Source organism: Pogoniulus pusillus, chromosome Z (genome assembly GCF_015220805.1).
Source record: "Pogoniulus pusillus isolate bPogPus1 chromosome Z, bPogPus1.pri, whole genome shotgun sequence".
Lineage (NCBI taxonomy): Eukaryota > Metazoa > Chordata > Aves > Piciformes > Lybiidae > Pogoniulus > Pogoniulus pusillus.
Genome location: NC_087309.1, coordinates 30,706,323 through 30,733,578, shown reverse-complemented (window position 1 = coordinate 30,733,578; position 27,256 = coordinate 30,706,323). Strand labels below are relative to the sequence as shown.

At 40.6% G+C, this 27,256-nt stretch overlaps 1 protein-coding gene across 1 annotated transcript in view; it reads right to left on the bottom strand.

The window, feature by feature from the left end:
- The window catches only part of MSH3 (mutS homolog 3), a 140,996-nt gene that overhangs the window by 22,201 nt on the left and 91,539 nt on the right, over positions 1-27,256 (bottom strand). The window contains exons 15-20 of the mRNA XM_064176566.1: positions 24,030-24,198; positions 17,490-17,554; positions 15,968-16,084; positions 14,194-14,301; positions 11,043-11,157; positions 5,679-5,836 (exon numbers count right to left, since the gene is read on the bottom strand). Of these exons, the coding sequence (XP_064032636.1) occupies positions 5,679-5,836; positions 11,043-11,157; positions 14,194-14,301; positions 15,968-16,084; positions 17,490-17,554; positions 24,030-24,198 (732 nt within the window). The remainder of the gene's footprint in view (positions 1-5,678; positions 5,837-11,042; positions 11,158-14,193; positions 14,302-15,967; positions 16,085-17,489; positions 17,555-24,029; positions 24,199-27,256) is intronic.

Here is a 27,256-nt window from a genome sequence, read left to right as displayed (position 1 = left end):
TGCATTGTATTTGTTCAGACAAGTGAAGCTGCAACTTTAGTAGTATGTCCAATTTGGTTGATGGAGTAAAACCACACTGAAAGATGAATGTAACCGCAATGTGACTGTGCATACTCATGTCTGATCACTGAAGTAAGTGAAATAGCTTTCATTCCAAAATGAGAAAAGAAAATCAAGCAGTTAAATGCTGTAGAAGGAATTTTTTTTCTATCCCTTTACCACTGCTTAGAGTTGGTAGGAGTTGGCTCCTTCATAGTACTCTTTTAATGGTAGCCTGTGATTTCAATAAATTGATCCTTAAAATCTTGGACAGAAGGTAGTTTCAGCTAATAAGTAGCTTGTTCATTTGAACAGTTTTTACCTTCCAATTGTTACAGCATTCTTTCTCTCATTTTTTTTAAATTTTGAACACTGACCCTTGTGAAGAACTACTTGTGACCTACAGGAAGTAGGCTGAAGTCTTCTAGCTGTGAGAAATTATGAGTAACTGATTATAAATGGGAGCTCTTTAAAGGTCTGCTTCCTTCAGCAGCTAAACATCATCTCTTCTAAATGCACGAGTAGGTCAAGAGAATGTCTTTCATTAGCTTCATCATGTGTGCCGTGTCCACACTTGATTTGTATTTCTACAGAAATGTGGTATTAGCTGCAATGTCTGAACAACTCTGTTAGAAGAACTAACACAAAACGAAGGTTAAAGTAAACATTGAACATTGAAACTTGGATGGGAATTTTCATGTATCAGAGAATTAATATTCAAACCTCATTAAGCATCAATACAGATTAGGTGCTGACCTCTCTAAAACTCTTCTAAAATTCTTAAATATAATGACACTGAGCAAGTTAAAGTATTTAAGTAAAGGCTCCATGAAAACATTAATCCTCACTGGAAAAGGAGGAGGGAAAGAAACAAAATACAATTCTCAAAAATCCCCAAAGCATTGCCTACTTTCTCTGGATTACACAGATGTCCCTTAAATAATGGACATTGCATATGGTCTGGAAAATAGTAACTTTTTGTACAGAATGGTTTACATACACATCAACTCACAAAAATATAATGTAAGTAAGGAGTTTCAAGTGACAGACTTATACAAATGCTTTCATAACACTATATTAACATCTATTCTAAAAGTAACTTTAAAGAAAATACATAAAAATATGAGGAATGGTTTAATGTCTTTTTTGTCTGATGTTATGAAGCTGCAGCCACCTAACAATAAAACAAACTTTTTACTTATTTCAGAACTTTTAGCATCCTCTTCCCAGGAACAAGAAAAAAGCATGCCAATGGAAGTAGCAAGGTTGGCTTCATACATAAGAAATGGTGAGATGTGGGAGAATCCATAGGAGTACTCAGAGACTTCCTTAAGAAATAAGTAACACAAGGAGTGTATTGCAGGAAATTGCTCCCTTCTCCCCAAAATCTTCACTTCACAGATTTCTAAAAGCATATCACCTGGGCTTAGGAGCATTATGCAGTGGAAGATTCTTTTTCTCCCTCTTTAGGATGAAATGACCAGTCCTACTCTAACATGTTGAAACTAGCCAGCACTGTATTGTGTCCTCACACCCAGTAATGAAGACAAATAATTTCTGTTTTCACTGTACCTGTGAGCAACACAACTGCTTTTGACTCTTTAAAAATGTTTAACATACTGCAGCATTGGAAGTCAATTTAGAGAAGCTGCAACACATAAACACTAAATATATCGAAAGGAATAACCATAGTAGCAACCTTTCAATTTCCATGGAAACTCTACTTCGAACACAAGATACGACTCTGAGATGAACATTAATCTCTTAAACCTATATAAGTTCACATTTCAAAGATGCAGTCTACAAATGAAAAATGCACTGCAGTATAAAGCACCAATATTCACAAACTTAGCAAGCAGCAGAACTGTTAGTGCTCCCAATGCACAGAACTCTTTAAGCAGTCAGCCTGTACAGTATTCCTCCTAGCAGGAGTGCTACGCTAATAGCAGCATCTAGAAAGCAATACACCATGACAGTGGTGAAAATAACTTGGGAATGGACATCTTCCTATGAAATGTTTTTTTAAAAAAAATAAAAATATACCAATGTCATCAATAAAAAAAATCAATTTTCCAGGCAGACACTTGTGTCCTGGGGTGGCAGTGCAGACAGGAGGTCTGCATAGCTGTTATCCTATTAAAAAAACAAACAAATTGCATGACAATCCCCCCCCCCCCCCCAAAAAAAAAAAAAAAAAGTAAGAAAAAAAAAAAGAGAGGAAAAAGAAAAAAATTTGGGGCAAGATAAGAGAAAATTTCTAATCTCTTCAAGCTGTTTCCCTATCAGAGGAGAGTTCTTAGCAAAAGCTGAGGCTTTAGAACTGTATGTTCAGACAGACAGAACATTAAAGAAACAATGTAGGATATATAATTTTCAAGATTAATCTATTGTTTCTCTTGTTTAACTAATCATTTGAAAACATTACAGAGATAAATTCCTAGGGCTAGAGAACTACCCTGACTATAACACCACATTAACCTAGTCTGACAGACTTCAACACCAAACCACCCTAAAACCCCAAACCAACCAAAATAGAGGTGCCTAATTCTTGGTCTTCACACACCCTGTACCTCTGAGCCACAGAATCCGGTAAGTTACTCCTTTTCTCATTGGAAAAGGATTCGTGATTCGGAGACAGTGAAGTGAAGCAGAAATTAAGCAAGGACAGTAAAGACCATTTTGGTTACTGATAATCAAATAGAGCAGGACAGAAAACAGCACTGACAACTGATGTACTTGGGGGGTGTGAATATCATTACCTGGATATGTAGAGTAAGGGAAGCCCCCACACTACCCATGTTAAAGCAAAATCACAATGCAAGTGTTTTCCTGAACATTTGCACTGGAAGAGAAGCTGCTACTGGGTGAAGATGTAGTATCCTGCAAGTCCATTACAAATGGCTTACGTCTTCCTCAGCAGTACAATCCATTTCCTCAAGTTACGTTACAGAGAAGACAGAAGTTTTAAAGAGATACACGGACTAGTAGTTCCACTGATTACCTCTACAAACTGAAGTGACTGTCCTTGACATTTGAAGGAATGCAGTACAGAAACTGAGTTTTTTGCTTCCTGTCAACCTGTTAACTAATGCATGACTATTTCTATCTCAATAAGGCATTTTCATAGGGCTGGAGCACCTCTCCTATGAAGACAGAGTGAGTGAGTTGTTCAGTCTTTAGAAGAGAAGGCTCTGAGGACATTTTATTGTTGCCTTCCAATATCTCAATAGGGCCTACAAGAAAGCTGGTGAGGGACTTTTTTAGGGTGTCAGACAGGGATAGGACCAGGAAGAAGAGATCCAAGCTAGAGGAAGGGAGATTTAGATTAGACATTAGGAAAAAGTTCTTCACCATGAGAGTGGTGAGACAGTGGAACAGGTTGCCTAGGGAGGTGGTGGAAGGCTCCATCCTTGAAGGTGATTAAAGTCAGGCTGGATGTCGTTCTGGGCAACCTGATCTGGTGGAAGGTGTCCCTGCTCATGGCAGGGGTATTGCAACTAGATGACCCTTGAGGTCCTCTCCAACCCTAACAATTTTGTGTGTTTACTCTTAATTACCAATGCAACAACAAGAATTTCAATAATTCTTTAGTACACAGAATGGCTTGGGCTGGAAGGGATCTTAAATATCACCTAGTTTCAACCCTGTGCGATGGGCAGGGACACTTTCCACTAGACTAGGTTCCTTAAAGCTCCATCCAACACTTCATTCCAGGGAGGGGACATCCACAACGACTCCAAGTGATCCAGCTGAGCCTCTGAGGCTAATTTAGATAGGAGTAAAAAAAAAAACAATAAATCCAACAAAAATCAACCAACCAAATAATCAACCCCGTGTCAGAATCTGACTGAACTTCAAATTAAATGCTTTGAAACCTCACAGTCAGTGATGCACTCTACATTTGTCTGCTTTGAAATCTGAAAGCTTCAGTTTTACCTTCAACTGTACTATCTGAAAAACAGAGAAAATCTGAGTGGAATCAGAGAAATTCTGAAGGCTGGGGAGAGACTTTTTAAGAAGGGTTTGTAGTGACAGAATGAAAGAAAAGGGCTTTAAGCTGAACAAAGAGTAGATTTTGACTGGATATTAGGAATTCTTTATAATGAGGGTGATGAGACACTGGAACAGGTCGCCCATGACAGTTGCGGATGCCCCCTCTCTGGAGGTGTTCAAGGCCAGGTTGGATCGCTATCCTTATCCTTGAGAAACCTGGTCCAGTGGGAGGTGTCCTTGCTCATGGCAAAGGGTTGGAACTAGATGATCTTTAAGGTCTCTTCCAACCCAACCCATTCTATGATTCCATGATTCTATAAAATACACTGAGGAACAGGTGGCTCCAATACCAAATTTAGGGCAAAACGAATTTGTTCACAGAACAAAATAGCAGTCCCAGGTGATTGTGTCATATTTCTTGATTTTTCTGCAGAACATTGTTGTAATGACAGCCAAATAAAAGTAGAGCAAAGAGGATACTGATCTTAAGAGTAAGGCTTATATGGATAGAAATAAAGTCATTGTGAACAGAAGTACTCCGAGTTCACCTAAAAAACACAGAGGAATAAAAAAATAACCTCAAATGGTTAGTAACATTGTAATGTTTGGGGTTTTTTTTCTGTAAAGTTGATCAGACCTTGCATATCTCCATGTGCCCTCAAGAAATGCTCATCCAATCAATCCAGTCAATTACTTTCAACATGGTATAGGGGAAGAAAAGGCAACTGAAAATTCAAAACAGTTAAAATTAATTTTGGAGGGATAACACAGATTATTTTCTATTTTGTTCAACTGCTTAGCACTGAACTGCATCAAAGTGCAATTTAAATCACTGTCATCATGACACAGTGACATATAAGAACAAACACCTTTATATGAGGAAGCAATTCCAGATGAGCAGTATTTCAGATACTATTAAGTCTGAACTGCACAGTGCCATCGCAGATCTAGAATTTCAAGAAATGTAATTCTACCACAGATACATGATTGCTGTGAAACTTACAAATTATTATCCATCTAAAACACCATCAGATTGAAAAGTAAAGAAAAAAGGGAAAAAACAGATGGATAATCTTTGGTAATACTAGGTTATACAACACAAAGGTTTTGACTGTACCGATAACCTTTAAAAATTACTCAGCACTATCTAAAAACGAGTCTGAGTGAAACAAGCTTCCTTTATTCATTCTTTAAAAGACATCACATAAAATGTGTTCATGATGGATTAGTACAGAAGCATAGCATATACGCGGCCCCAAATACCCAGTCACAGGTATGTGAGTACATAGAACCAAGCTGCATAGCTGAAACTGTGATATGTTTTTCAGAGATTAAAAAACACCAATTGGCAATCAAACAGAATAAATTTGGCTGAGACATCCAGACAGACAAAGTTAGTTATCTGTATCTTAATCAAGATAGACACAGTAACATTCTTACCCTTTACCAACTGAAAGATTTCAAAACAAATGCAATAGTTTATCAGAAAATCATAATTGAAGCATAACTAGTACATGCAGTTGAAATGAAAAAGGAAGTTTCAAGTACAAATTCTAAAGCTCTAAATGAAATTATACTTCAATATAACCCACACACCCTGCCACAATGGCCTTTTCACAAATACAGAGCAAGCTGTGAAAGGTTACCTGGTAAAAATACCATCCACAACACCAATTGTTGTCTCCTCTGCAGGAACATATGAGCCAATCTGCGCCATGACTGTGATCAGTGCAACCTGCTTTATATAGGAGCTCTTTCCTCCCATGTTTGGTCCAGTTATTATCATGACCCTTTCACCATCTCCCTGGAAACATAAAACAGTGGTCAAAAACATCGTCCTGTACATGGTGCTTTAATATGAGACTCTAGAGTCTGCATGTGTTTAGAGCTACACAGTGCAAGCCTCCTCAGGACTGAAGGCTTCCTTCACTTTTGGAATTCATCACATTCACTTTTCAAGATACTATGAAGCCTCAGACAGATAGACCTTCCTAAGACTTCTCCAGGCTGGTGAGAGAGAAACTTCACAATCACCTTTCATCACTCTTGAATAAAATGGACAGAACATGAGAGAATCTTCCCTTTCTCTATTAAGGAGGCATGAAAGGACACCAAGAACTTTCCATGCCATTTTCTTTGAGCAAAATGAGAAACTCATCAACTTTCAGCATAGCTACTGCTGTCCTAATACGGTTCATCTCCAGAACAAAACTGTCTTCCACTGGTACAAGACAATTGTTAATGCAAAATTAAAACTCTTCAATGAATCTAAAAGCTTTCTCATAGCCTGAATCAAGACAAGGACTTCAGACAACTAGACTTTTCCTTTTTACTGGGTATGTACAATGAAGTCCCAAAAACTGATGAACCAAAAGTTAGGGAGAGACAAGCTGTGCATAATGAACGTTAGCTACACTTATTTAGTAAACTTGGAACTGATCAGACACTGTGATACCAACAAGAAGTGATCTCCAAAGAATAAACCTTAACAATCTCTACAGATTTGTTTTTCAGCTGGGTTTTCATTTTGTCAGTAGTGAAGCAAATAAAGCTAAGACAGGACTCACCTATGTCATAATCCAGATCGTACAGAAAGATATGTACAAAGACTATTTATCATTTGTAAAAATCCACTGAGTCTTTTCAAAGAAACCCTCATTCATAAGGAAGTTGCAATAAAAACCAAACCCAGAAAATGCCATAATCAGGAATAAAGGATGTATGTAATAAAATGCATGTGCTATACAGGTACAGAATTCATAAAATCTCAGTCCCCAAGGTACAGTTTCAATACTACAACTATAAAACTCATCAGGGCCACCATTTGGCTCAACACAAGAGAATTTATAGATACTTAAGACCAGAATGAGTTCATCTGTTAAAATACACAAATTACTTGCATGTGTTTGGTATTCCTCCAGGGTCTCTCCAACCGTGTTGTGAGACTGGTGGCTGGTTTGCAAAGCCAGCTTTCGGAAAGAACATATGCTGTAACATCAGACCAGAGAATCCATCTGCCCTTACAACTGCATGCAATCAACCATAAGCTAAAATCTTATTGGAATTTATAGCTGAAGTTAAAAGAATTCAGGAATATTTGGGGATGAGGCAGGGAACGGAAGATACTTATTTCTGGGCACTGCAATAAAGCTTTTCATAAAGTCAGGCAGCCAGTAACATTTCAGCTGAAAATGTGACAGGAGATCCTGATGATTAAAACGTGTCATTTTAAATCTAGAGGGGTTTTAATAAACTGAGTTCCCACCCACCTCTCAAAAAACGAGAGAACTGAAACCAAGAGGTTTCTGCCATGAACACCTGATTTCGTAATACTCAGTATTTAGAAAGCCAACATAAGAATGGGGCTAACAGAGGAAAATGCATGATTACTGAATGAAAATGCTGCATTTTTTGTAAATGCCATCTGTTACTTGTTTGAAGTTGACAAATAATTCTGGAAAGATTCCCTAAAGTACTGCACAATATCTGCATCATTGTTCGGTATAGAGCAGCACTTTCTCCCAAAACACATACAAATTTGAATGGTGTTTATCACAGCAATGCTCCACACTGACGTCTGTTGCATACCTTTTCTGTATTTATTGTACAAAAACCCAGGTATTTAGAGTTAAGTTACAAGAACCTGTATTTACTAAAACCAGTGATGCAGTATTCCAAAAGAGATCATGCAATCATGGAATGCTCTGGTGGGAAGGGACCTTTAAAGGTCATCTAGAGGAACCCTCTTGAAGAGGGCTGGGACATCAACTAGATCAGGTTGCTCAGAGCCTAGTTAAAGCTGATCTAGTGTTTCCAGGAATGATATTTTGACCATCTCTCTGAGCAATCTGGGCCAATTTTGCCACTTCCATTAGAGAACACTGCTTCCATCCAGTCTAAATGTCCCATTTTTCAGTTTGAAACCCCTACTCCTGTCACAACAGGTTCTGCTAAAAAAAAAAAAAATCTGTCTCTCTCCAGCTTTCTTGTAGGCTACCTTAAAGTACTGAAAGATAACAGTAAGGTCTCCTTGGAGCCTTCTCCAGGCTGAACAACCCTAACTCTCTCAGCCTTTTTTGTGGAGTCTACTTCTCTGAAGTCTTTCAACGCCTGCCTGTGTTCCTGTGCAGCCTGCCATGAGTGACCCTGCCTTGGCAGTGGGATTGGACGCAGTGATTCCTGGAGATCCCTTCCAACCACTAACATTCTGTGATTCTTCATAGCAGAGGTGTTCTAGCACTCTTGATCATTTTTGTGGTACTCCTCTGAACCCACTCAAACAGGTTCTTCTTGTGCTGCGGATTCCAGAGTTGGACACAGTACTCCCCAAAGCAGAGTAGAGGGGGAAGAGGACTCTATAGCATGCTGGCCATGGTTTTTTTTTGATGCAACACAGGATATGGGTGGTCTTCTGCACTGCAAGTGGACATTGTCAGCTTATGTCCAACTTTTTATCCTCTAATACTCCCAAGTCCTTGCCATAGTGCTGTTGTAAGTCTCTTTATCCCCCCACCCCCCGACCCCCCAGCCCGTAATGATAGACCTGAGATTGCACCAACCCTGGTGCAGGACCTTGCACTTTCCCAACAGCATGCCAGCCATGCCACTAAGTTTGGTGTATCACCAGACTTGTTGAGAGTGCACTTTGTCCCAGTGTCTGCGTCACTGATGAAGATATTAAACAGTACTGGTCCTAGAACTGACCCCTGAGGGACACCATTTGTCACCTATCTCCATCCAAACATTGAACCATTTACCACTACCCTTAGTATATGAACATCCAATTCCTTATGTACTGAATAGTCCACCCATCAAATCAAAGTCTACAATTTATAGAGAAGGATGCTGGAAGTGGCTGTATCAAAGGCCTCACAGAAAGCCAGGTAGACAACATCCATAGGTCCCCTCCCTTGTCAACTGCTGCAGTAATTTCATCATAGAGGGCTACTAGATACAGACAGGTAAATACTTTTAAAATATTCAACAAAAATGTTAGTTTTCCAGGAAGGAAAAAACAATTAAAACAAACTAAAATACAATAAATGCCTTATTTTATTTCACTGATATATGCAATAAAATACACCATGTTTCCTACCTATGGTAATTGCAAATTTTTAGCAATTTTAGGCATTTTAGGTCATACAATTTAGGTAACACTGTAGAGAAAATGTTAAGAAACAGCCCTCCCACTTTCTGTGACCTGTTGAGAACAATACCAGCAAAGTCATAGTCTTACTACTTCTCAACATCATTCTTCACTGCAGAAAACAGCAGCCAGAGAGAGACTAAAATGTAACACACAGCCTGCAATCTACACCTTGCAGGAAAAATATTTATCATATACTCATATGAAAGACTTATTTAAACTGATGTGCAGTCTAAAAGACTGTGTACTTGATACTATGTAGCTGAGTCAGAGCTCCAAGATTGTTTTTTCCAGATAAAGGAAGACTACAGGAAATTAATAGTTCCAGGAAGAAAGGGAAAAAAAAAAAAACATAGTAGAGAAATACCTAAAAAAGAAATGAGTTGTCCTAGGACTAGTTTGGGAAACTGAGTTTGTAAGATGTTACACAAGCTTATATATATTAAAAATACATCAGCCATTTGAGATGAAGTTACAACTAAATACAGACACCTGTTGATGCTGTTAGAAAACCTGATTATTCAAAAATAGCCATTTAAAACTTTCAGGGTCCTAATTTTGCAATCATCTTTATTTTCTTTATGCTATTAAAGCTGAATGAGGCTGTGAAGAGAGCACCTGGCTGCAGACTCCAGAAAAAGGACAAAACAGACGTGGTCATATCCAGCAATAGTTCTCCGGAATTCAAGCAATTGCATGATTAAATTATTTATCTCAACTTTCTAGCCAAAAAGCAAATCCCAGATTCCTTCTCTTGAATGATTTTAAATCCTAAGCAGTATCTCACAGAACTGCAGAATGTTAGAGATTGAAAAAGACCTCCAGAGGTCATCTAGTCCAACCACCTTGCCAGAGCAGAATCACAGAGAGGGTGAGAGGGTAACTAAGGTGCGTTTTGAGAGTCTTCAGGGCAGGAAACTGCACAACCTCTCTGGGCAGCCTGTGCCAGTGTTTTGTCACACTGACAGTGAAAAATCTTTTCCTTATGTTCACATGGAACCTCCTATGCTCCTGCTTCCACCCACTACCCTTTGCCCTATCATCAGACATTACAAAGAGAAGCCTGGTTTCATCCTTCTGACACTTGCATTTCACATCCTTGTAAACACTGATGTGGTCATCCTTCAGACTCCTCCAAGCTACAGAGACCCAGATACTTCAGCCTTTCCTCAGAAGGAAGATGTTTCATTCCACCATCCCTGTGGCTGTGCACTGGACTCTTTCAAGCAGTTCCCTGTCCTTCTTGAAATGAAGGACCCAGATCCAGATACAATATTCCAGATGTGTACAGGCAGAGAAGAACCTCGCTCCATCTGCTAGCCAAACCTCTTCTAATACACCCCAGAATGGCACTGGCTTTCTTGGCCACGAGAGCACACTGCCGGCTCACGGCCCTCCTCCTGTCCACCAGGATCCTCAGGTCCCTCTCCTGCTCTCCAACAGGTCAATCCCCAGTCTAATGCTGGTCCATGGAGCTTTTGTTTCCCAGATGCAAGACTCTATGCTCATCCTTCTGCCAAGCAACCAGAAATAGAACAAGGGGACACAGTCTCAAGTTGTGCCGAGGGAAGCATAGGCTGGATATTAGGAGGAAGTTCTTGACAGAGAGAGTGATTGGCATTGGAATGGGTTGCCCAGGGAGGTGGTGGAGTCACCATCCCTGGAGGTGTTCAAGAAAAGACTGGATGAGGCACTTAGTGCCATGGTCTAGTTGACTGGCTAGGGCTGGGAGATAGGCTGGACTGGATGATCTTGGAGGTCTTTCCAACCTGGTTGATTCTATGATTCCTTACTGTATTTCATTAAACATTCCCCACCCAACTCTCCAGCCTGCCCAGGTCTCTCTGAATACCTCAGTACTTACTGAAATGTTAGTGGTATTTGGAACATACTGATCCTGTTCTCCCAGTAGCACATCAATCACAGGGTGCCTCCCATTTTTTATAACTATTTCTCGACAATTATCTCGCACAGTTGGTCTGCAAAAAGGAAAAGACATTAATTTCAGCATGTGTTGTAACTGATTATTTAGAACTGCTGTAACTAAAGCCTGCAGGAGGGTCATCTAGAATGCAGATTTTTGTGAAAAAAAATATAAACCACAACAATCAATTACTGCTATCAAATATTTCTAAAGCTTTTTTTTGGTTGTTGTTCTATTCAGTTACTTAAAAAATATTACTAGAGAAATAAGACATTTTAAAGACTTTTTCTATGTTACCTAGAGAATATTCAGACAGGCTGGAGAGTTGGACAGGAAGAAATTTAATGAAATTCAACAAGGGCACGTGTAGAATCTTGCACCTGGGAAAGAATAACTCCATATATCAGTATAGGCTGGGGACTGACCTGCTGAGAGCAGTGAAAGGGAAAAGGATCTGGGGGTCCTGGTGGATGGAAGGCTGACCATGAGCCAGCAGTATGCTCTTGTGGTAAAGAAGGCCAATGCCATTCTGGGGTGTATTAGAATGTGTATCACAGTCTCAAGTTGTGCCAGGGTAGGTATAGGCTGAATATTAGGAAGAAGTTCTTCACAGAGAGAGTGATTTCCCATTGGAATGGGCTGCCCAGGAAGGTGGTGGAGGCACCGTCCCTGGGGGTCTTCAAGAAAAGCCTGGATGAGGCACTTAGTGCCATGGTCTAGTTGACTGGATAGGGCTGGGTGCTAGGTTGGCCTGGATGATCTTGGAGGTCTCTTCCAACCTGGCTGATTCTATGATTCTATCTTGACACTCACCCCTCAGATATTTATAGACATTGACAAGATCCCTTCTCAGCCTTCTCAAGACTAAACAGCCCCAGTTATATCAGGTGTTTTAGCATAAAGCTATTTCCAGCAGTTGCACAGCTGAGATGAAACCAACACAGAGTCTTAGGAAAGGAAAATCCACCCCCTAGTTGCTGATGGGCTAGTTGTTTGGAACTGTAAAGCACTGGTCTGAAAAGGCAGCAGAAGTACTTTTCCACTCTTCATTCAAGAGGAAGATTACAGCTAAACAATCAATTTGCCATTTTATAATTTTGCCTTGTCTTTGAAAACAATTGACTTTTTTTAACTGCTTGAGCCTCCTTCCACATAACTGTGAGATAGGACATGGTTTCAGGATGCCATGAACCTTGCTGACTGCCTGTTCTGGTTTCACACAATAGGCCTGCGGAAGTAGGGCCTCAGCCACAGTTAATCTACAAGTGTTCCCTACTTTGTGTTCCCAACAACCAATTGTGTGTCGTGCAGTAAGAGAAAGAAAAGGAAAAAAAACTTACAAAAAACTTACAAAAAAAAAAGAATAAATAAGTGTAAATTGCTGTAGAACATATAGCATGTCCTTTGGTCGTGCACTACTCTTTCCACAGATTCCTTGAACAAAATCAGTCTGCAGAGTGGATGCTCAAACATTAGACAACAATTTCTGGCCTATTTACCTACATCATCATCTCTATTATCTAATTTTACTGCCTGAGAGCCCTGATGTTGGGCATCATCCATGTAAAGGATGAGTCTCCCAACACAAGGGTCCTGAGATGCCTCAGAACTGTAACTTCTCTTCAACAGATGTGTAAAGCACCTGTGCTCCTTCACAACTTCACAACTCACAAGCCTCAGGTAGAGTGATTACTTCATCAAAAACCATGCCCCCAAAGTACTGCAATGAGTTAATATGAAAACTCCCATTTTATCTTTAGTAGCACTCCAAAATTATTAACTACTGACACCTTTCCTGCAGCTGAAGGTTCACTGAGAAGTCTCCTTCCCAACAGTTTATAAGCTCTAAGCCACTCTCTAAAATTCACTGAATTATTTAAACTCTGCACAGTGAATTAATCAGATTTCAGTTTATCATCTGAGTATACAGAAATAAGTGAGCAATTACTTTCAAAGAGATTTTGATAGAGGCACACAGGATCCCAAGAGTCCAGAAGTGATCAATATTATCTCAAATGCTGTAAAAAAGTAGAAGCATATGCAATCTTCCCTTCTTCCACACACATTTAACACATGATTTGCTGTATTTCCACAGGTCTCACATGTTGCTAACTCATATGGTTATTCCCTAGCAATTGTCAAAGAACTTGTATAACAGCTCCACTATGACAACATTGAAAAAGTCATACACATAACACTTTTGAAAAGAGTTATGTCAGCTGCCTGGCAGAGGGCAAGGCTGAGAACTGGAAACCAAAAGCCTTTGCAGGAGTCCATGCAATAAACCAGAGAAAGAGTTAACTGCTGGCCTCTAGGACAGTAGTCAGCTGCTTAAACAGTGGCTGAGTGTCCAGTGCCTCTGGGGAGTGAGGTAAGGAAGCAGGCACCGCAGTAAGAGTGACTGTCTGCACAGGTGAAAGAGATGTGAGCTCATGAGGTGAAGGAAGACATAAGTTACAAGTTGTACAAGCTCAGGAGCCAGCTCTGGACCAACTCACAGTGAAAGAGGACTTGAGAGTTCAGATGTCCCCACCACCAAGGGATATGGGGAGAGCCTTGGCAGGACTAGAGTCTCAGGCTGCAGTGCTCAGTGTGCTTGTGTAGGTCTTGGGCATAAAGAAGTGCAAAGATCATCAGACCTAACATATGATTCTAGGTGAGGCATCATTACTGCTCTTGAACCTGGTACTGACATTTGCCTTTTATCTACCTGAAATATATATATTTGAAACATACTTCACACGCCCTAGAATCTTAGATATTAGAAAGATAATATGAATTCAGAGCTTTCTGAGGAAAAAAAAAAGAGGAAAAACCATTTCCATGCAAAGTCTAACATATACATAAACACAACACAAAGTGTCAGCTACAAGACTCAGGTCAAACAGTCAAATATAGTATGTTCAATCTGAAATGCCATGTTTATGTACTTGCTTTAGACTCACAAGTATTGCTTTGGAAAAATCAGATTAATTTGTAAACAATTTCAATAATGCATTTTATCATAGTATACATATTAAAATCGAAATTATTTTAAATACTATCTTGTAATTCCCTATCAAATCCTAAATAAAAATTAAAAATTGAGTACCTGCAGTAGTCTCCTTGTTTAGCCACCTGGGCCAATGAGAACAGACAGTCAACAGTTGCTAGGTGACCAATCGCTTTAGACACAGGGTGGTAATGTTCACTAAAATGGCTATATCAAAACAGGGAAAATAACAGGAGGAAAAGAAAAAAGATATTCACAGATGCAAATGTACTGTTAAAACACACCCTATACAAACTTCTCACAGAGCTCCCATGGTTGTTAAATTACTCTTGAATTCAAATCTCGCAGCAGTGCATTAAGTTACAATATGAGGATACAATCTTAATCAAGACTGACTTCATGCTTTCGTTGTACCTTATGTTGTGAACTATTTTTAAGCACCAAAAAGCAGGCAAAATTTAATTCATTGCACAGCATACAATATGTCTGCAGGTGACCCCTGCTGCTTAAGTGATGTCTTTAAAAATGCCACTGTTTATCACAGTGGCTACTGAATCCCAACTGCCAATTCACTTCAACTGTAAGTTACAGTCATAAAGCCCACTCTAAAATACGGCACCTAAAATGCAACATTCAATAAATCACTTTTCACTTACAATGACCTTGCCAGAACAGCTTTCAGTAACCATCAGAATACCTTTTACTCCTCTCTCAGTCTCAAAGATATAACATGGAATATGAAACCAGCAAAATTTAATAAATAAATAAAGACCCAAACATATGTAGGGGTGGGAAGAAGACCACTTTCCTACAGGTGTCTTTCCTTGTATGCTGCTATCCTACAACAGTGCCAAAACCAGCAATATGAACATGAAGTAAGTTATTTACTAGAACTATTTTTATAATATTGAAAAGGTAACACACAACTGTAATATTTCTCCAGTTTCTAGCAAATTTACAGAGCTGCTAGGTTGCTACTAGGAGGCAAACCCTGGCATCAGCTACATTCAGTAAGACAACTTCAGAAGGAACTTTTAAAGTTTTTGCAGCAAAGAAAAAGGCACAAATGAAAGTGAATCCACAATCATAGCACAATAAAGGGGACAATTTGAATGGGCCTGTTAAAACTGAAGGCAAAGTAGTTGACAACCAGACATCTGTAAAAGAATAAAAAAGCTATTCAGAAGCTTGAGAAATATCTTTAAACTCTCATTTCAAAGTTCCTTTGGTTAAGGAATTAAATAACTACATTCAAAACTCTGATCTAAGACAAACAGATCTCCTGTGCCACTTGTGAGGGACAGTTACATTCCCATTACTTTCCAGCTAACAGTCCCAGGGCTTGCACATAAAATATAGGGCTACAGAGAATCACAATCACTCAAGTGACTGCACAAACACCCTTAACATTCTTAACTCAAAGACTGCAAGTAACACTGCCATTGTACTTAACTTACTATTATGCCTTTTAGTGAGGCCATACACTGAAGTTAACTTGGTTACCTCGCACAATAAACTCTTCATTTAATTTACTTTGTACTTCAATAATAGTACTACTAGATTCAGTTTCATTGATTTGCAGTTTTAGGCTTCTTAAGTTGTGATATTTGTTATTAAATTCTGAGAGCCATTTCAGATATTTAGTAGTGTATTTTCAGCAGAATTTTAAAATCTAAAGACATCTCTGCTGGTTTTGGGACTCAGTTTGCAAAGGTCTTGCTTTCAAATGCTTGAAACTGAAAAACAATATCTTAATTTACTTTTTTTAAAGTTGTAGGCAATATTAGTGAATTAACAGTACCTTTATTTTAAAGACACAGCATAAAATAAAATGTTCAATGATTAAAAAAAAGACTCAGTTTTGCAAACTTACTCTAAAAAATTTAGCCATTCAGCATTGCAGTCAAGGACTAGCTGCTCCCGGAGCTGATTCAGATGTCTGTAATTTTCTATAATAAAAGGAGAGTGGAAACGGCTGACAGCTTTTGTGCTGGAAGAGACAGAAAACAGCCAAATAGGAAATCAAACTTTCTAAGCAATCAGTTACACCGTCTACATGTAGAATTGGGATACTTTGCTTACTCCCTGTGAGCCATGAAAATGGAGGTTAAAAACATGGGGGCTTTTTCTAGTACCAAACTCCACTGATTCCAATAATCTTTATTTTAAGTAGATAGGTTACAGCACCACTGTCCATTCAGAAGGTTTCTGAAATGTTTCTCAGCAGGTAGTGTGTTGCTGCTACTTGTATATTTCACAGAATTCTGTTCGACAGTGCACTGCACAAACAGATGACTTTTCTGTCACTGACTGCATATGAAATTAACCCCAATTAAAAAACATTTCACTTTAACGAGATAAAACTTAATGATAAGCCTGAAACTTTTCTCACTAGCTTCCATTCAGGGCACTTGCTATTTACTTATGTATGTCTTTAAAGACTTTGTCATTCAGAGGTATTCATTTACAAAATCCAGATTAGCTGCAATTTGCTCTTTATCACCTCAATTTTGCTTACTTTGTGTGCTCTTAACAGTGAATTTTCAAATAAGGGAACAGAACACTCAGAGTTCACCTTCAATTATGCCTACTTCTAGTGTGAGATGTCTGTGCCCATACACGCATCAGGCCTCACAGAGAATTCAGCATTTACATGGACTCCACACATTATAACATTAAGATGTTCAACCCCTTCAAACAATAAAACAAATGACTGAAAAGACAAAGCCAACTATTTAATTCCACCAATCTCTGTTCCACCTACTGGATAAAACATCTGAAACTCTGTAAACCCACGCTGACAAAACCCTGTGGTCTGAAGCAAGTAAGGCTGGTCTCTATGAATATGTAAAACTACATTTACAGGCTCACACACAGGCTCACAGGATGTTAGGGGTTGGAAGGGAGATCATCAAGTCCAACCCCCCTGCCAGAGCAGGATAATCCTATCTAACACAGATCACACAGGAACACATCCAGACATCTAACTGAGATGCACAGACAGGTATTTGCACAGCTACCTTCGCCTTTCCCAACAAAATAAGGACAAAACTCTGTGAACGATGGGAACGTACAAACTACAGTCACAACTGGATCAAGACTACAGCACTGACACCTGTTTGTGCACTCTGAAGGACTTAGCAAATGATGTACTGCATGTGAAAACAAACGTTCTATTAATTCTGCTTGTTCAGTTTGGTTTTGTTTGCTTTAAAGCAGAAGTCATTATGGCAGTAAAATATCCTAACTATTTTGTTTCTTTCATTTTATTAAAGAAAAAAAATCAAACACATTGAGTAATGAGAATGTGTACATAATTAATCTTAACACCAAAATACTACTTGATTTTTTCTTATATACTAAAATAGAACAAACTTTGAAGACATTTTACATACCTGCTAATCATAACCCAGTCAGAGGGCACACATGACTTCTGGCAGTTCTTGACTTCTATTAAAAACTAAAATAAACATAAACACAGCATTACAAGATGTGTTCATTGCAGTTTTTTATGTGCACCCTACTGGCTATCTTTGTAACACTAGTATGAGGTCCTAGATGTCAAAGAATTGAGGCATTTTCGAATAAAGAATTCAGCTGGGAAACAAATTTCTAGCAGAGATTAGATAAAATCAGAATCTGATCACCTTTGCAGAAAGCTCAGGCTGATGATGTTCTGGCCAGCCTGATCTAGGGTAGGGTGTCCCTGCCCATGGCAGGGGGGGTTGAAACTAGATGATTCTTGTGGTCCCTTCCAACCCTGACTGATTCTATCATTCTATGAAAACTATGAGACTCTCATGGGACAAAGGTTTTCCATTACAGTTAGTGTAATTTAGGTGAAAACAAAAATACCAAGTATCTACACCTCAACAGAACAGCCAGCTAACACTCTCAAGTGCAAACACATGATCCTAACATGAGCAGAAGACTCCAGCAAGGACATATTGTGCTAGTTCTTCATTCACCTAAGACACCTGAAACTACTTAATAAACATAAGATGAGATAAAAAGTAGGTAAAAGCAGACATATGCAAAGATTTCAAAGTGAGTCAACTGTTGATGCCACTGCTGGCATTATGGTTTATTCTAAAATTCATCTCAAAACAGATGTGTTGTGTTTGTGAAAGGAAGACAGAAACCACAGAATCTCGAACTTAACAGGCTGCATACGTCCAAACACCTTAAAATTAACTAAACCACGGCACTAAGTGCCTCGTCCAGTCTCCTTTTAAACACCTCCAGGGGTGGTGACTCCACCATCTCCCAGGGCAGCCTATTCAAATGCAAATCACTCTTTCCTTGAAGAAACTCTTCCTAACATCCAGCCCAGACTTGCTGTCCTGGAGCCCGGTATACCCCTAAATTCCTCTCCCTCTGTGGCTTGAATGGGAGAGGAAAAGGCACGAAAAGACCTGTCTCCCCCCGGTGCCCTGCAGGCGTGAAGGGGGAGAGCAAGGGGCCCTTCCTGCACGAGGGGTGCCCGTGCAGTGCCTACGCTGGAATCGGGCTGGGATTGGATTTTCTCAAACGAGCTGAATCTGGTAATTAAAACTAAATTAATTTCTGTGTATAGTTTTGGGGGCGAGTTTTCGGGAAAATAAAATAACTCTGTTTTTGTATAAATCCCTGACTTGGCCACATTAATTCCCTGCCTCCACAACACTTGCCCTGGTGCAGTTTGAGACAGTGTCCTCTTGTTCTGTCACTGGTTGCCTGGGAGAAGAGACCAATCCCCACCTGGCAGTAAGGTCTCCCCTGAGCCTCCTATTCTCCAGGTTGAACAACGCCAGCTCCCTCAGCCTCTTCTCACAGGGCTGTGCTCCAACACCCTCACCAGCCTTGTTGCCCTTCTCTGGACATGTTCAAGCACCTCAACATCTTTCTGAAATTGAGGGGCCCAGAACTAGACACAGTACTCAAGGTGTGACCTAACCAATGCTGAGTTCAGGGGCAGAGTATCTTCCCTTGTCCTGCTGGCCACACTATTCTTGATGCAGGACAGGATGCCATTGGCCTTCTTGGCCAACTGGGCATACTGCTGGCTCATGTTGAGTCAGCTGTTAATCAGTACCTCCACATCTCTCTCTATATTGGATGCTCAACTGAACTTGAAATAGTCTAAATCAACACAACTTATTCAGTTGTCTGGTTTGCGTAGCTAGTGAGAAACAAGCAGAGAGGCTGCAACCTGCAAAACAACAGAAGTACTTACTTTTTCCTCTAATTCTTACTCCTATTAGATAAATATCTGCAGTAACAAATAGACTGGACTAAAGCACTGCCTATGCAGAATATGAACCAAATATGTGACAAATGTAGTGATTTTTCTCCAAATCCTGCCTGGAACAAACAGCAGTGGTATCATTACCCAGATAGCTTTCTGTCCTGCTTGGTGCACACTATGAGTTACGTTAGATGTCTGAAAGCAAAAGACAGATGCACAGGTGTAACCTCATGTTTTGGAAAAGGGATCTATTGTCAACTGACCTTCCTCAGAAGTCTAATAAAAATGTAATAAATATAAGTTAAAACTGTGGGCTGACTGCAAATCTAACCATGTACTCATAATTCTGGCTTTGGGGGCTCACATAAAGGAGCAAATAGTTGGATTTTAAATTTTTTTTGTCCAAGAAAACCTGTTCCCTGAATAGATATTCACTGTAGGTAGATATTTTAAAGTTTCCTGACAGTTTTTGTATCTTCCAGGACTAGAAAACCATAAACCTCTTGGTACTTGGAGTACTGTGTGCAGTTACAGTATCACAGTATCACCAAGGTTGGAAGAGACCTCACAGACCATCAAGTCCAACCCTTTACTACAGAGCTCAAGGCTAGACCAGGGCACCAAGTGCCACGTCCAACCTTGCCTTGAACTGCCCCAGGGACGACGACTCCACCACCTCCCCGGGCAGCCCATTCCAGTGTCCAATGACTCTCTCAGTGAAGAACTTTCTCCTCACCTCGAGACTAAATTTCCCCTGGCGCAGCCTGAGGCTGTGTCCTCTTGTTCTGGTGCTGGCCACCTGAGAGAAGAGAGCAACCTCCTCCTGGCCACAACCACCCCTCAGGTAGTTGTAGACAGCAATAAGGTCCCCCCTGAGCCTCCTCTTCTCCAGGCTAAACAACCCCAGCTCCCTCAGCCTGTCCTCATAGGGCTTGTGCTCGAGGCCTCTCACCAGCCTCGTCGCCCTTCTCTGGACACGCTCAAGCATCTCAGTGTCCTTCCTAAACTGGGGGGCCCAGAACTGGACACAGTACTCAAGGTGTGGTCTAACCAGTGCAGAGTACAGGGGCAGAATGACCTTCCTGCTCCTGCTGACCACACCATTCCTGATGCAGGCCAGGATGCCACTGGCTCTCTTGGCCACCTGGGCACACTGCTGGCTCATGTTCAGGTGGGTATTGTCTTGGGTTCAAATGCAAGTTCCCAGAGACTCTTATAAATTTGGTAGACCCAATGACAATTTATAGAATTTTCTAGAGTTTATAGAGTGCCCTCCCCTCCTCCCCCTCCTTTCCCCAAAAGACAGGGAGAGAGATAAGAGGTAGGGACACCCCCAATAAATCAATCTCACTCGATTTGGAAGTAAAAAAGGAAAAGTTTAACAATAACTTAGAAAAAGGGATTGGAGGTAGGGGAGTTTACAAAGGATAAGGAAGGGAAAACAGCAAAATACAAAACAGGGATGGATACAACCCGAGTAGTGTGATGGTGTCTCTGCCTCGTGGCTGGTATGCAGTATCAGTGTGTGTGTGTGTTCGTGAACGCAGGTAGGGAGAAAGAGGGCGAAAAGAGGAAGAGACAGGAGAACTCCTGTCTTTTATACCACAGGAAGTGGGGGGAGTGGGCTAACCATCACCTGGAGTGTGGCCCACCCCTGAGGAGGGGCCAAGACCCCTAGGGTCAGGTTCAGGGTCACTCCCCCAGGAGTGTTAACCCTATACAGGTATCAATCAGCACCCCCAGATCCCTCTCTGTTTGGCTGCTCTCCAGCCACTCCAACCCCAGCCTGTATCTCTGCATGGGGTTGTTGTGGCCAAAGTGCAGCACCCTACACTTGGAGCTGTTGAACCCCATCCCATTGGACTCTGCCCATCTGTCCAGGTGGTCAAGGTCCCGCTGCAGAGCCCTTCTGCCCTCCAACTCAGTCACATCTGCCCCCAGCTTAGTGTCATCTGCAAACTTGCTGATGACTGACTCCATGCCCTCATTCAGATCAGAGGATGGGGCCCAGCACTGATCCCTGAGGGACACCACTAGTGACAGCCACCAGCTGGATGTGGCACCATTCACCACCACTCTCTGGGTCCGGCCCTCCAGCCAGTTCCTAACCCAGCACAGAGTGTTGCCATCCAAGCCATGGGCTGACAGCTTAGCCAGCAGCTTGCTGTGGGGGACAGTGTCAAAGGCCTTGCTGAAGTCCAGATAGACCACATCTACAGGCCTCCCCACATCCACCAAGCAGGTCACCTGATCATAGAAGGAGATCAGGTTGGAGAGGCAGGATCTGCCCTTCCTAAACCCATGCTGGCTGGGCCTGAGCTCTTTGCCATCCCTCAGGTGTGCTCTTATCACCCCCAAGATAACCTGCTCCATCAGTTTCCCTGGCACTGAGGTCAGGCTGATGGGTCTGTAGTTCCCAGGTTCCTCCATCCACACAAGAAGGACATGGAGCTGTTAGTGCGAGTCCAGAGGTGGGCCATGAAGAGGCTCAAAAGGGCTGGAGCACTTCTGCCATGAAGACAAGCTACAAGAGCTGGGGCTCTTTAGCCTGGAGAAGAGAAGGCTTTGAGAAGACCTTATAGTGGTCTTCCAGTATGTGAAGGGGACCTACAGGAAGACTGGGGAGGGACTATTTACAAGGTCTTGTAATAACAGGATGAGGGATAATGGGTTTAAACTTGAAGTGGGGGGATTTACACTAGATGTTAGGGAGAAGTTCTTTACAGTGAGGGTGGTAAAACACTGGAACAGGTTGCCCAGGGAGGTTGTTGATGCTCCCTCCCTGGAGGTGTTCAAGGCCAGAATGGATGAGACCTTGAGCAACCTGTTCTAGTGGGAGGTGTCCTGCCTATGGAAGGGGGTTGGAACTGGATGATCCTTGAGAACCCTTCCAAACTAAACCATTCTATAGTTCCATTATTATCCCCAAGTCTGTTGTCAAGACACCTTTGAACACTGTAAAAGCACAAGAATATGTCATAGAGATCTGAGGAAGAAAGACCTCAACTCAGAGACTCTTGTTATGCTTACACTCTGCTAGTTTCATGCAATTCCCTTCCCATTACTCCCATTCCTTCAGGATCTTTCATGTCCTCATGTTCTCTAACCCTTCCTCTGCTGTATCTTTTGATGTCTCTGAGACAGTCATATCAGATGTAATTCAGTTACAGCTATCCCCAGCCTCTGAAGCTCCTTTCATTAAACCAAGACAGATCTATCTGCAATAGTTTCTGAACACTCCCCTGCTACAAAGGCCTCCTTTCAAACGTGTGTACTGACTGCTGGTTTCTGAAATTCCGCTGTCCAGTTCGCATTTGAATGCTTCTTCAGATGCTCTATACTCTTTGATCAAGACACTCTGACAGGATGAGAGGAAATGGCCTGAGCTGTGCCAGAGGAGGTTTAGATTGGGTATTAGGAAATATTTCTTTACTGAGAGAGTAGTCAGGCATTGGAACTGGCTGACAAGGGTGGTGGTGGAGTCACCGTTTCTGGAGGTGTTGAAGAAACATGTGGACATGGCATTTTGAGACACGGCTTAATGATGTGGTGGTCTTAGGTTGATGACTGAAGGTCTTTTCCAAAAAAAAAAAAGACTATAGTTCTAAGTCAAATTCTTCACACACACACCACACCCCACCACCCCCCAATCAGTCACCTGTAATCTAGCATCTCTGAGAAAAATCTCTTAAATCCTGGCTTTTCCCTTCCTCACACAATACTCAAATGCACTCATTCATGTTTCTTTTTGGACATCACCATCCATGCTGACAACCTGTCTAACTCTTGAGCCATATGTCCACTTCCCAGCTACACCATAAAAAGAAATACAGTAAATGCTTTTACCTTTATCTAATTCATGTCTTCTCATGCTGCCATTGAATTTCAGCATTGTCTTTCTGCTTCCTGCTGCAATCTCCTGGGTCTTCCTCATCTTCCTAGTTCCATTTGGCTCTTTTCCTCTCTGTCCTCACTTATCCAACTCTTGCACCCCCAACTCTCAGTTTCCTAACTCCATTCTTTTCCCATTCTTCTGTGGAGTTCTCCCCATCATCCTACTTTCTTGGTTCCCAAAGGACAATGCTGAATAGTGCTACCTCCCTGCTCCTTCTAGTTCCACCCCAAATCTGGCAGGATCTGTCATCTTTCGTGCCCTGAAATTCTGAGCTGGCTGAAATGTGGTCTGCGCACATTTGCACAGCACCTAGCAAACAAAAGCTCCACTCTGCAAACACCATTTCTAAGAATTAGAAATAAACCAGTGTTTAATTAATTATTTAACACTGTACCTTTTCTCTCCCATCTTACAAATTACAGTCGTAACGCAGATTATTTTACCACTCTTCAAATTAATCTAATGCTGAGCTTCCTGGTTCTCTGTGAACATTTCAGGACTTAATAGCCACACAGTTAATCTTGGAAGAATGAAACTGGTTTTACAAATACAGAAAAGCAAAGCACTACTGAATCAAGTTCAACTGCACTAATGTGTTTGTGTTATTTAAATCACTATAGTAATTGACTTAACTAAAAAATCTGACACTGTCACAAAATTATTCTTTGAAGTTGTACAAGAGATTATAGTCAAGAAGAGTCAGTGACCTCATCAAGTGTCATGTGAAATGAAGAGAGTTGCAGTGAAGTCTAACTTTGAAGTTGTTCTTCAGACAAGCAAGGGCACATTCAGATATAACAGATAACATATTACCTCATGACCAGAAACTGTTACATACTCTGCAGAAGGTTTCTTAATCTGCTTACGAATATCTGGCAAATGCAATTGGATTTTAGAAAGCACATCCAGGATCTCTTCCTTTTTCTTTCTGATGACAGGGAAGTCTGTAAGGTCCTTGAACAACTGAGTTTTATCTCCAGTCCTATACATAAGAAGCATAAAAAACAAACAAACAAAAAAAGAAAAGAAAAAAAAAAAAACCACCAACAGTAAGTCCAGAAATTTATTCCTCATTTCTACTGGCTATGTCCATGTTTTTGTTGGTTATTCTAATTTATTTTAGCTTATTCCTCTCTAAATACAGTTTTTGTTACTTGAGCATGTTACAGCATATTTAGAGAAAGCTGTCACACACACTACATGAACAGAAAGGCACTTCCTATAGGAACTCTGGGAGGCTACACTAAAATAGATACCCACTCCTCCAGTGTATTTAAAACTGGTCTATTTCTGTCCCTTTCTACTCCACAACACTATGCTTCTTCTTCTATATCAAATCCTACTGACTTGACGCTTTTTTGTTGTCTTTAAATGTGCAGCCTGCAGCTTTCTGTTTGTGCTCCTTCAAGTGGAGCAGAGCAAGAAAAGGAAGCACAAGAAACATTATTCTCTTCTGTCTCAGTTCTAAACTCTGGAATGCAATTGCTGTCTCAGCCTGGAGCATCTCAAGAGCTGACATCACCTTTATCGTGATTGAAGGTGAAGTCCTAGGTAATTTCTGCACAACAGGAACATAAATTACATGATTCTATGATTTTTCACATATTTAGAGGTTGGCCAGATTTAGGCAGATTTTCATGACAATTTCAAAGAAAAATCCCTTCATCAAAGCACAATGTGATCAGGAGTTAACTCTGAGTATCACAGAATCACAGAACTTTAGAGGTTGGCAGGGACCTTCAGAGATCATAGAGTCTAACCTCCCAGCCAAGGCAGTATCACCAAGGGTAGTTGATTCAGGAATGCACCTAGGCAGGTTTTCAAAGTCTCCAGAGAAGGAGACTCCACAACCTCTCTGGGCAGCCTGTTCCAGTGCTCCATCACCCTCACTGCACAGAAGTTTCTCCTCATGTTGAGGTAGAATCTTCTACATTCAAGTTGGTTGCCATTGCTCCTTGTCTTACTGCTACTGACCAAAAAGAGAGATTGGCCTCATCCACTTGACACCCATCCCTCATATATTTGTATACACTGATCAGATTTCCTCTCAGTCTTCTCTTCTCCAGACTAAATAGCCCCAGGTTTCTCAGTCTCTCTTTGTAGAGGAGATGCTCAATTCCTTCTTTTCTCAAGAGAAGGTTAACCAGATTTATTTTTTAATACACGCAAAGCAATGTTCTTTTCTAGTCTCAACGTTGAAGAACCATAGGATTGTTTCAGCTGTATTATTTCAGCTCAGGATTGAAATCTGGAACTGATGTCAGTTGCTTAAAATGGGGAAGCTGGACAAGCTACTAAAAATATGGTTGTCATGAAAAATAATAAAAATGTAACTTATCCTAATAAGTATCAGGAAAACAATAAAAAGCAGTGCAATCAGCCCTAAGTTAATTGGAATACACATTTGTGTTTTAGACAAAATACAAAAGTACCAGTTAATTACATAATTACCCTGAAATCTAATATTTGGAGAGCATGTAATTAGCAAAGAAAGTAATAAAACATGGAAATAATAAAAAAGTCTAATAATCCACCTACTCTGATAACCCCTTTGTCCAAGAATGAAACGACCACCAGAGCCAGTGATCAGAAAGATAACGTGAAGCTGTGCTTTGGTTTTGCGTTACATGGATGTAGTTATTATATAACTGACGGTAAAGATGCACTTTCAAAATACGATACTAATCTTTGGAATCACATTTTTGTTAATCAGACTGTTTCCATGGGAATGCGAGGGGGAAAAAAAGATCACTAGTAGCCAGTAGCTGACTGTGAAGACACTGCTATGTAATGCCTACCAAAAATTTCCAACTTGACAGTTTAAAAAATAAACTCTAACTTCCCTGGAGCAGAAAGATACTTTCGAAAACCACTACAGGATTCTGTCCACAACACATAATAAAGTTAAGACATGATGCACTATAGTGTGCATGTGAGTACATGAGTCTTCATTGTGATTGTATTATCTGAGGGGCAGGAGTCAAAAGGAAGGAGGCAGGCTCTTTTCAGTGGCGCTCAGTGATAGGACAAGTTAAAATGGGTACAAGCTGGAACAGAGGAGGTTCTACCTCAACACGAGGAGACATTTCTTTATAGTGAGGGTGACAGAGCACTGGAACAGGCTGCCTAGAGAGGTTGTGGAATCTCCTTCTCTAGAGGCTTTCAAAGCCAACCTGGACATGTTCCTGCATGGCAAGCTTTAGGAGGTCCTGTTTAGGCAGAGGGGTTGGACCTGATTATCTCTGGAGGTCCTTTTCAACCCCTAACATTCTGCAATTCTATGATTTCTATGATCAGTGATAGTATCTTCTACTCTTAACACTGTACCTTAGGTTTGTATACTATTCTAGCCATCATCAACAGAGTGACAATTAAAAAAAATCTGTATTTTAAATTGAAAATCTGGCATAATTAAGATACAGTCTGTTTTGCCATAACCTGCCCCAACTGTGATTTGATACTATCTATCAGTAGAAATTTCTTAATCCCACCGGTCCAATGGGGATAGAGAGTGTTTTTGCTGTTCTTAGTATCTAAATTTACACACCTTACATTTGTCTCTAATTCAGCAGCAAATAAACTCTAGGCTTTAATTCTTCAATTTCTTTGATTTTAAATGTCAGCTGGAAGAAGATTAAAAAGATTGTGCAAATAAAAGGGACATTTATTTTCAGTCTTTTCTGAAGACAAAAGTCTATTCTGCCCCTACACATTAAGCTATCTACCACATCTTTCATCACAGAATCTCTAGGTGTACCACAACAGGTTATATCTCGTAATATTACACAAGGAAGAGTTCAAAGTTAAATAAAACTTTCTCACAGGAGGTAAATTTAGAATGAAATTGATATAAAGCTGGATGATACTAATTCTGCGTTCAGAATGTCCTTTCAACATGTGTAAAAATCTACACTGGAAGAAGACCAGAAACTGATACATGCTCCTACACATTGGGTGCTCAGACTGCTTCTATCCCTAGCACCTTGACAAACCCTTGCTAGAGTTTATACTCTTTAATGAAAGACTATGACGTTCTTGTC